Raw genomic sequence first — 11,530 nt, forward strand, 5'->3', positions numbered from 1 at the left:
ATTTGGAGAGAATACTAATGTTATAATTAAAAGTTAGAATCAAGATTCAATTGTTTTAAAAAAATTAATTTTGAGTTAATTTTATAACTATCAGTATAATTTTTTTATGCTAATATCTAATTATATTTTTTATATACATAGAGAGAAAAAATATTATTTTTAAGTAGCAAGTATAAAAATTAGTTATTTCTATTTGTGCAACAGACTTAACAATTAACACCTAATTAAATGTAAAAGTATACACATTAAATTATTTTGAATTTTAGATAACGAATGTTAAAATTAATTATTAATAAAAAAATTAGACTTTTTAATATAAAAATAATAACTAAAAATAATATTATTTGATTTTTTATCTACAGATATCTTGGTCTTCTTAGTCAGAGACTTTTGTCAACCTACGATTTTTTTTGGAAAAGTAATTTGATTTTATAAATATTTTGTGCCAATGCATAATCTATACTGTCAGAACAAAGTGGAGCCTAGTTTTAAAAAATTTATATTTTCGTAATGTTATTACGGGTAAAAATACTAGTAATACTCTAATCATGAAGCGTATAATTCAAACAAAGAAATTTGAAAACAACGTTGATGACTTGTATCACTAAAGAATGAATAATGATCAACTCTTGGTTGACGATTTGGTCCACCTTTAAGATAAGCTTGACAAATTTTATCTCTTTTATTTGGATGAAATTTTTTCATTGGCCGAATTCTCGAATTTCTTACCAAATAACATACATCCATTGAAATCTTAGACTTCGGAAATAGTTGATTAACACAAGACACTGATGTTTAAGAGAGAGATTCACCTTGACTTTTATTGGCCAGGAGAATTAATACCATTTTGAAACTGTGTTGGATCTAAACTAAAAACTAAATGAATAGTAAAAAAGGAGATGAAAAAGTGTAGCTCCATATCCCAATATTTCAAATAGTCACAACTAGAAAATGGATTAATACAGACAGATTTACAGACGGATTTAGTCTTTATTACAGACGGATTTTTGGTTACCGACGAAATTACCGACGGATTTTGTCCTTCTGTAAAAGCCCCGTCGGAAATTATTTACCGACGGATTTTTTTTCCGTCGGAAAATTACAGACGGATTTTTACCAGTTACCGACGGATTTTCCCTCTGTAAATTTTCTATCCATTTTCCAAAGGCGACGAACTTTCCGACGGATTTTCCGTCTGTAATTACAGACAGATTTTCCGACAGATTTTCCGTCTGTAATTACAGACGGATTTTCCGACGGATTTTCCGTCTGTAATTTGAACTTTGGAAAATCATCTTACATTCTAATTACAAACAGAAAATCCGTCTGTAAATCCGTCAGTAAGGTAAAATAGAATTTTTTATTTATTTTTCTAATTACAAAATAAACTTATTTTCATACAAAATAAATATAAATTTAATAAATACAAATTTTTATTGATGGTATAAATAGAAAAACACACCAGTGAGTACAAAACACGTTCTTTATAATAAGAAGCAATTATTTCCATGCAATAATACAATCTAAATACATTAGATGACAAATAACTACTAGTGGACTCATCAAGATTCAACATCCTAATTTTTGGATAGCTTCATTCTTTCTTGAGCTTCTTAGTGATGATGGCAATATACTTGCTTTTTGAGATTCTTGGTCCATCAAAATTATTCGCTGCTTCCCACTTTCTGAACAGAGGATGTCTACCTTACTATATCCGATCTACACTCAGCCAACAAATAAGGCAATTATTAGAAAAAAGAACCAAAAAGGAGTTGTTACCACTGCAGTTACTTTTTAAAGATCATGGACGCTGCTAAATAGCAATAGCAGATTTGGAACATGTAATGCACACAATGCAATAAATAGTTTTTGAGAGAGAGAGAGAGAGAGAGAGAGAGAAGAATACTATATATTCAACAAAAACTATTTTCTGCAATTCAGATTTTCACTAGCAACACTTTCAGGTCTCTCTCTCTCTCTCGAAACCTGAAAGTGTTGCTAGTGAAAATCTGAATTGCAGAAAATAGTTTTTGTTGAATATATAGTATTACTCTCTCTCTGGATGTATATGAATGAGGCAATGGTGGCAAAAATGTATAAGAGTTTTACACTATTATTATCAATCACATACTACTTCTATAGTGTGGCAGCGCATAATTAAATATTTGTACAGGTGTAATAGAACCATAGCTCATTACAGCCAACATTAGTCAATTCACTGAGCGCACTCTTGGTCTAAGTGGAATTCATCCCCAATTTAACTCCAAAAGTTCAGTCCAAGTATTACCTCCTAAATATATTTTGAAGCATTCTAGAAGCATTCATGAAAACTATGGAAGCTGACCTTTAGACTTGGTAGAAAAGGAATCAACATCAGAACTCAATCTGGAACCAGTTCCACTGCTGGAGATGCTTGTATCATTAAAGCTATTCTCAAATATTCCCGAGCCCATTGACTGTAATGGGCCAAAACCTCCTTTATAATTATCACCTCTGTTCTTTATAATCTGTATATTACATGAATTGCCTTTTGATTAAATGATGCACACTATTAGAATTTAAAATAAACAAAAATTAAAAAGAAAATCACATCCAGTCATACCTTGTTTTTATCAATCTCATTAGCTTTCCTTTTCATTTCATCCTTTGCTTCTCTAATCTTGTCCTCCCTCATCTGTCTGTGCAGCTTCTCTTCATGACTCTCCATCTCACAGTATTGCTTAACTTGTGCAACAGTCACATTTTCCTTGTGTCCAAGAGAGATTAAAATCAGGTCAAATGCACATTTGCAAATACTTTCTTCAAAGTAGTCAGAATATTCAGGTACCTAAAATGTTAAGGATTAAGGAATAAACTAATTGTAAGCTAAATTTTGACAAAAATTTCATAACGCACATTGGCTGGTAAACATAACGCACATTCTCAGTCTCAACATACGTGTGTTGTTTTCCAGTTCCTATCAACTTGGGAAATGCTGCTAGAAGACCTTCATTCTCATGCGAGTCATATCCACAAACTGTCTAGAAACCAAAACTGCAAAAGAAGTAAAAGGCTTATCAGCATAAGGGCATTGATGCTGAATCCAAAATAATTTAGCAATACCAGACTCGACATCAATTCAGGACTTATCTGCAGTTTGCAAACTCAATAATTACATAATAAAGTGGCCACATGTTCATAATAAACACTTCAATTCTTCCAATTACAAAGATATCAAACATTAATCTAGTACTAGTGTACTCCTTGGAGAATAGAAAATACTGTCTGAATAAGCAGAAAAATTCCAGCAATAGAAGCTACCGTCTTCCATGGAGTGTTGCAATAATCACACCGTGCACAAAAAGCATTCAACCTTTGAAAAATAAGGGAATATTGCACATTAAAATCTGGATACATAATGTTCACTCCAAGACCATTGAACATTTTGGCCACTGCATTTCTATCACCTAACCAATTCTCAATTATTCCATTCTTAATAAGCAAATCTACATCTTTGTCTGTGTTAATAAGAAAATCTAACACAGCAATATAGTCAGCAAGGTAGGATACATTGATACAGTGACATTGCTCGAAAGCTAACAAATTTCTCAAAACAACCTCAGTAATATCTTCCACTCTAAAGAATGGGATTCTCAAAGTATGACCAGAAAGTTGCAAGTCTAGTAAGCATTGACTAGCTTTCTTTACCTCAAACTTTACTCCTGCTTCCTTCAACTCAGTTGCACTATAAATTTGCACTATCTGTGCTTCTCTTGAACATCTAGAGATTGAAAAGTTACAGGATAATAATAGAAGCTTTCTAGAAAGAAAATGAGCTATTCCACCAAGATTGGATACTCATAGCTGAGATTGGGAAAAAAATAAAGACAAGTATAATGATCTTAGCTTGCAAATATAAGACAAGTATATCGTTTTTTTCTTGGATGCTCTAAGGCAAGTATCACTGAGATTATGAAATAAGAAACATATTTATTCAAGGCTCAGCCTCAAGATTATACCATGATCAGTGATTGACACATTAGTTACAAACACCTTTTCTTTTTGGCATTACAAGAGTAGTGTGGGTTGAGATTTAATAACTAAAACCTAAATTTTAATACTAACAAAATGAGTTCATATACTTAATTTGCTGAAGCATATCATATGTTTGCCAAATTAAAGTTACTTTGATGTTTAACTAGGCTCGCCATTATTTATTTACTTAATAGCTTCTCTTGTTTTCTTTAAGATAGAACATGATGTTTAATTTGAATACTAATTTCAGAATAAACGTGTAAATAATGTAAAGAAAGTAACAATAAGAAAAATATAAAATTCAAATGTTGATACAACTGCAGAGTAGCCTTATATATATAATATAAGGGCTATACATGTGTTCATAACAAACATGATATATTGAGCATTGAATATATAATCATCATCCAAGCTACACAGCACATGCATTAAGCTAGTACTACTTGGAGGATAGAAAATACTGTCTGAATAATAGTGACAATAAGGAGAAAAATTCCAGCAATTGAGTGCACCTCTAATATGGGTAGCAAAGACCAAAAAGCAGAGAAACCAGTGCTTCTAGGACTATCTAGTATCTATTGATCTATAACCTACAGCCAACTCAATCAAACAAACTAACAATTTTCATATCTATAAAAATACTTCTCCTATCAACCAGTCATACATTATTTCATCACTAGGCCCTGTTTTGTACATTGTATAAGGCATGATAGAATTATTTAACAATATCAAATCGAATTTTATCACATGTTTGAAGCTATATGAGTTAAAAACTAAACTTAAAAGAAGAAAACACAAAGAAATGATTTAGCAGATACCTGCATACTCAAACAAGAACTCCTCTTTCCGAATCCACTGGTCAGAATGCAAACACCACCCTTTCCTTGCATCCCTCACAATCTTCACCCGAACAGCAACCCCATTCTGAATCGACCGGTTTCCGCACTCTGGTCCGCACCCACATCCCGGCCCGCACTCACTGCCCACGTCATCCAGCACACCCAAGCCCAAACAAGGGCAGTCGGAACCCACACCGCCACAAGCCTCGCAGTCGCAACCAGACAACACACTCTAACCTAACTCGTCGACCAAACTCACCGATTCCGCGGGGATCCGACTCGGCGCGGAGGCGGGAGGAGCAGCGGATCCCCAGGGTTGGCGGAGGAGGCGGGATGCGGCGGAGGAAAGGATGAGGAAAGGGGTGTAGAGGAAGTAGGCGTAGGGGTAGTGGTCGACGGTGTTGCGGAAAGGGACTGGAAGGTTCTCGAAGGTTCTAGAAGCGTCGGAGGATCGGCGGGTGGTGATGGAGGCAAAAGAAGCGTCAGCTGAAGAAAAATACAAAATACGAACGAATAGAAAAGTTAGGGTTTGCGATCTACCAGCTGCGCGAAGGGAATCTGATAAAGAAAGCACTGATCTGGAACGAAAAGAAGCTGGGATTCCGACGGCGACGGATCTTCTACGGTGGCGGTGGAGGCTGTGTCTGTGTAGGGGCTGCGGTGGCTGCGCCGCTGAGGGGCTGCGAGGCTGTGGGGTGCAGGGCGAAGTGAATGGCGAGTGAATGGAGTGAATGAAGAGTAACTAGGTGTGGATGGCGAGTGAATGGAGTTAATCTTCAACTAGAGTTTTCAACATTTTCGACGGATTTCATTTAAATTACAGACGGATTTTCTGTCTGTAATAATTTAATAAAATGCGCGTTTTGTCTACTTAATTACAGACGGAAAATTCGTCTGTAACTATTCGCACGGAAAAAAAAATTAATTTTTCTGACAGAATTATAGACGGATTCTCTTTTCCGTCTGTAATTTATGCTAATCTATTTTTTTTGTTTTCCGACAAAAAAATTCCTCTGAAATTCCGTCTGTATTTCAGTGGGATAAAATCCGTCGGAAATATCCGTCTGTAATAACTAGTTTTCTAGTAGTGAGTATCGTATTTTATTATTTTAATAACAAAAAAATTTCAAATAAAAAAAAGTGAGATACTTACAAAGTTCAATAACTCATCATTAAAAATATTCTAAATATTTGCATGTTACAATCTTTTTCTTTAAAAGAAAAAAAAAAGCGATAGTGCCTGCTAGCTCATCCTACCAAACCCGTAAACTACGTGGTGTAGGTTAGGAGAGTTTTTCGACTCAAATTTAATGTTGAATCAGTCTAAATAGATTGACCTTGACATGTTATGGGCTATTTGCCACTTCTACCTACAAGCTTGGTGCACGAATTGTTCACACTTTTCACAACTCGTACCACTAACCAACAAGTGCACTGGGTCATTCAAGTAATACCTTACGTGAGTAAGGGTCGATCCCACGGACATTGTCGGCTTGAAGCAAGCTATGGTTATTTTGTAATTCTTAGTCAGGAAATCAATAATAAAAATGATTGAGTTTGTGAAGAGTAAATAACATAAAATAAATAATACTTGTTATGCAGTAATGGAGAACAGGTTGAGGTTTTGGAGATGCTCTGTCTTTTGAATCTCTGCTTTCCTACTGTCTTCTTCTTCACGCACGCAAGGCTCCTTCCATGGCAAGCTGTATGTTGGTGGATCACCGTTGTCAATGGCTACCATCCGTCCTCTCAGTGAAAATCGTCTAAATACACTGTCACAGCACGGCTAATCATTTGTCGGTTCTCACTCATGTTGGAATAGAATCCATTGATTCTTTTGCCTCTATCACCACGCCCAACACTCGCGAGTTTGAAACTCATCATAGTCATCCCTTCCCAGATCCTACTCGGAATACCACAGACAAGGATTAGACTTTCCGGATCTCAAGAATGGCCGCCAATAATTCTAGCCTATACCACGAAGACTCTGATCGTGAACCAGGAGGCTAAGAGATACACACTCAAGCTAATACAGATAGAACGGAGGTGGTTGTCAGGCACACGTTCATAGGTGAGAATGATGATGAGTGTCACGGATCATCACATTCATCAGGGGGAAGTGCGAGTGAATATCTTAGAATAGAAACAAGCGTGATTGAATGAAAAACAGTAGTAATTGCATTAATTCATCGAAACACAGCAGAGCTCCTCACCCCCAACCATGGGGTTTAGAGAATCATGCCGTCAGAAATACAATGTGAAGTGTAAAAATGTCATGAGGTGCATAGTAAGTCTCTAAAAGTTTTTTTTTTATACTAAACTAGTAGCTAGGGTTACAGAAAATAAGTAACTAAGTGCAGATAGTGCAGAAATCCACTTCCGAAGCCCACTTGGTGTGTGCTTGGGCTGAGCATTGAGCTTTACACATGTAGAGGCTTCTCTTGGAGTTAAACGCCAGGTTGTAGCCTATTTCTGGCGTTTAACTCTGGTTTGCAACCTGTTTCTGGCGTTTAACGCCAGAATAGGGTAAAGACTTGGCGTTAAACGCCAAGTTGCATTATCAAAACTTGGGCAAAGTATGAACTATTATATATTGCTGGAAACCCCTGGATGTCTACTTTCTAACGCAATTGAGAGCGTGCCAATTGGTCTTCTGTAGCTCCAGAAAATCCATTTCGAGTGCAGGGAGGTCAAAATCCAATAGCATCTGCAGTCCTTTTTCAGCCTCTGAATCAGATTTTTGCTCAGGTCCCTCAATTTCAGCCAGAAAATACCTGAAACCATAGAAAAACACACAAACTCATAGTAAAGTCCAGAAATGTAAATTTTGAATAAAAACTAATAAAAATATACTAAAAAGTAATTAAAACATGCTGAAAACTACTTAAAAACAATGTCAAAAAGCGTATAAATTATCCGCTCATCACAACACCAAACTTAAATTGTTGCTTGTCCCCAAGCAGCTGAAAATCAAATAGGATAAAAAGAAGAGAATATACTATAAATTCCAAAATATCAATAAAACTTAGTTCCAATTAAATGAGCGGGACTAGTAGCTTTTTGCCTCTGAACAGTTTTGGCATCTCACTTTATCATTTGAAGCTCAGAATGACTAGCATCTATAGGAACTCAGAATTTAGATAGTGTTATTGATTCTCCTAGTTCAGTATGTTGATTCTTGAACACAACTACTTTATGAGTCTTGGCCGTAGCCCTAAGCACTTTGTTTTCCAGTATTACCACCGGATACATAAATGCCACATACACATAACTGGGTGAACCTTTTCAGATTGTGACTCAGCTTTGCTAAAGTCCCCAATTAGAGGTGTCTAGAGTTCTTAAGCACACTCTTTTTGCTTTGGACCTCGACTTTAACCACTCAGTCTCAAGCTTTTCACTTGACACCTTCACGCCACAAGCACATGGTTAGGGACAGCTTGGTTTAGCTGCTTAGGCCAGGCTTTTATTCCTTCGGGCCCTCCTATCCATTAATGCTCAAAGCCTTGGATCCTTTTTACCCTTGCCTTTTGGTTTAAAGGGTTATTGTTTTTTTGCTCTTGCCTTTTGGTTTAAAGAGCTATTGGATTTTTCTGCTTGCTTTTTCTTTTTCTTTCTTTTTTTTTTCTTTTCGCCCCTTTTTTTTTGCAAGCTTTGTTATTCACTGCTTTTTCTTACTTCAAGAATCAATTTTATGATTTTTCAGATTTTCAGATAACATTTCTCCTTTTTCATCATTCTGTCAAGAGCCAGCAAATTTAACATTCATAAACAACAAATTCAAAAATATACACTGTTCAAGCATTCATTCAGAAAACAAAAAGTATTGCCACCACATCAATATAATTAAACTAATTTCAAGGATGAATTCGAAATCATGTACTTCTTGTTCTTTTGTGATTAAAACATTTTTCATTTAAGAAGGGTGATGGATTCATAGGACATTCATAGCTTTAAGGCATAGAAACTAGACACTAATGATCATATAATAAAGACACAAACATAAATAAGCATAAAGCATAGAGAACAAAAACAGAAAAAATAAATAGACCAGGAGATTAAGGAACGGGTCCACCTTAGTAAGGGTGGCATCTTCTTCCTCTTGAAGAACCAATGGTGCTCTTGAGCTCCTCTATGTCTCTTCCTTGCCTTTGTTGCTCCTCCTTCATAGCTCTTTGATCTTCTCTAATCTCATGGAAGGTGCCATATGGTTAAAAAGCGGGGCTTTTTCCACACCAAACTTAAAATATTTGCTCGTCCTCGAGCAAAAGAAGAAAGAAAGGAGGAGATGGGAGGGGGCAAGGACTTAGCATCCCTGCTCCATTTAGGCGTGTAAATGCCCTTAGAGTGCAATCCTGGCGTTTAACGCCAGACTACTGCTTGTTTCTGGCGTTAAACGCCAACTTTTCTCCCTTTATTGGCGTTTAACGCCAAGTTAGTGCTTGTTTCTGGCGTTTAACGCCAGACTGCTGCTTCTTTTTGGCGTTAAATGCCAATCTGATGCTTCTTACTGGCATTTAAACGCCAGTAAGCTCTTCCTCTAGGGTGAGCTGTTTTTAATGCTGTTTTTGATTTTGCTTTGATTTTTGTGACTCCACATGATCATCATCCTAAAGAAAACATAAAATAAAAATGGAAAACAAAAAATTAACATAGATAAGTAAACATTGGGTTGCCTCCCAATAAGCGCTTCTTTATTGTCTTTAGCTGGACCTCACTAAGCTTTTAATCTAGTCTCAGCTTTGAGCATTCTTGCTCAACATTGCCTTCAAGATAATGCTTGACTCTCTGTCCATTAACAATGAACTTCTTATTAGAATCAATGTCTTGAAGCTCCACATAGCCATATGGTGACACACTTGTAATCACATATGGTCCCCTCCACCGGGATTTTAGTTTCCCAGGGAATAATCTGAGCCTAAAGTTAAATAGCAGAACCTTCTGTCCTGGTTCAAAGACTCTAGATGACAGCTTTCTGTCATGCCACCTTTTTGCTTTCTCTTTGTAAAGCTTGGCATTTTTGAAAGCAGTGAGTCTGAATTCCTCTAGCTCATTCAGCTGGAGCAATCTTTCTTCTCCAGCTAATTTGGCATCAAAGTTTAGGAACCTGGTTGCCCATTAGGCCTTATGCTCCAATTCCACGGGCAGATGACAGGCCTTACCATATACAAGCTGGTATGGAGAGGTCCCTATAGGAGTCTTGAATGCTGTTCTGTATGCCCACAGAGCGTCATCCAAGCTTCTTGCCCAATCCTTTCTACGGGTACTTACAGTCCGTTCCAGAATTCTTTTTAGTTCTCTATTAGAGACTTCAGCATGTCTATTTGTCTGTGGATGATATGGAGTTGCTACCTTGTGGCTAATTCCATATCGGACCATAGCAGAGTAAAGCTGTTTATTGCAGAAGTGAATGCCCCCATCACTGATTAGTGCTCTAGGGACACCAAACCTGCTGAAGATATGTTTCTGGAGGAACTTCAGCACTGTGGATATGGTTCATCCCACAGGTAGTACTTTGCATCAGTAATTAATTTTTTCTTTTGTTGCCTGCTGTACTCCTTGGGTATGAATCTTGCAGCTTTATAGTTTACAATGTCTGCAAACCATGGTGTTTCCTGAATGGCAAAAAATTGCTCATCTGGAAAGGTTTCAGAGATCTCAATAGATGGAAAGGATGCCCCTTCTACTGGTTCTATCCGGGACAGATGGTCAGCCACTTGGTTCTCTGTCCCTTTTCTTTCTCTTATTTCTATATCAAACTCTTGCAGAAGAAACACCCATCTTATGAGCCTGGGTTTTGAATCCTGCTTCGTGAGTAGATATTTAAGAGCAGCATGGTCAGTGTACACAATCACTTTAGATCCTACTAAGTATGATCTAAACTTGTCAATGGCATAAACCACTGCAAGCAATTCTTTTTCTGTGGTTGTGTAATTTTTCTGGGCATCATTTAAAACACGGCTAGCATAATAAATGACATGCAGAAGCTTGTTATGCCTCTATCCCAGTACTGCACCAATGACATGGTCATCGGCATCACACATTAGTTCGAATGGTAATGTCCAGTTTGGTGCAGAAATAACTGGTGCTGTGACCGGCTTAGCTTTCAGGGTTTCAAACGCCTGCAGACACTCTATGTCAAACACAAATGGCGTGTCAGCAGCTAGCAGATTGCTCAGAGGTTTTGCAATTTATGAAAAATCCTTTATAAACCTCCTATAGAATCCTGCATGCCCTAGAAAGCTTCTGATTGCCTTAACATTGGCAGGTGGTGGTAATTTTTCAATTACTTCCACTTTAGCTTGATCCACCTCTATTCCCTTATTTGAAATTTTATGCCCAAGGACAATTCCTTCAGTCACCATAAAGTGACATTTTTCCCAGTTTAAAACTAGGTTGGTCTCTTGGCATCTTTTCAGAACAAGTGCTAGATGGTTAAGGCAGGAGCTGAATGAGTCTCCAAATACTGAAAAGTCATCCATGAAGACTTCCAAAAATTTCTCTACCATATCAGAGAAGATAGAGAGCATGCACCTCTGAAAGGTTGCAGGTGCATTGCACAGACCAAAAGGCATCCTTCTGTAGGCAAACACACCAGAAGGACATGTGAAAGCTGTTTTCTCTTGGTCCTGAGGATCCACTGTAATTTGGTTGTAACCTGAATAGCCATCAAAAAAGCA

General features: G+C 37.0%; 1 protein-coding gene and 2 long non-coding RNA genes across 3 annotated transcripts in view; 1 reads left to right on the forward strand and 2 right to left on the reverse strand.

Moving 5' to 3' along the window:
• On the reverse strand, positions 1,408-2,871 carry LOC107614001 (coatomer subunit delta-like). Its single transcript, XM_016316210.1, has 3 exons — positions 2,603-2,871; positions 2,345-2,507; positions 1,408-1,719 (listed from the first exon to the last, which is right to left on the reverse strand). Exons 1-3 carry the CDS (start codon positions 2,705-2,707, stop codon positions 1,709-1,711), a joined length of 279 nt encoding a protein of 92 aa, XP_016171696.1. The 5' UTR covers positions 2,708-2,871; the 3' UTR covers positions 1,408-1,708.
• On the reverse strand, positions 2,904-5,561 carry LOC107614000. Its single transcript, XR_001614243.2, has 3 exons — positions 5,394-5,561; positions 4,833-5,287; positions 2,904-3,033 (listed from the first exon to the last, which is right to left on the reverse strand). It is a non-coding gene; the product is annotated as an uncharacterized LOC107614000 (long non-coding RNA).
• The window catches only part of LOC110265927, a 13,535-nt gene continuing 5,046 nt past the window's right edge, over positions 3,042-11,530 (forward strand). Inside the window, exons 1-2 of the long non-coding RNA XR_002352571.1 lie at positions 3,042-3,332; positions 4,057-4,060. This is a non-coding gene — a long non-coding RNA (uncharacterized LOC110265927). The remainder of the gene's footprint in view (positions 3,333-4,056; positions 4,061-11,530) is intronic.

Source organism: Arachis ipaensis, chromosome B08 (assembly GCF_000816755.2).
Source record: "Arachis ipaensis cultivar K30076 chromosome B08, Araip1.1, whole genome shotgun sequence".
In the NCBI taxonomy this organism is placed as follows: domain Eukaryota; kingdom Viridiplantae; phylum Streptophyta; class Magnoliopsida; order Fabales; family Fabaceae; genus Arachis; species Arachis ipaensis.

Coding starts and splice junctions, on each gene's coding strand:
- LOC107614001 (XM_016316210.1), bottom strand. CDS start 2,707: ATGGAGAGTCATGAAGAGAAGCTGCACAGACAGATGAGGGAGGACAAG. Junction 2,508..2,602: donor ATGAGATTGATAAAAACAAG/GTATGACTGGAT, acceptor TGTAATATACAG/ATTATAAAGAACAGAGGTGA.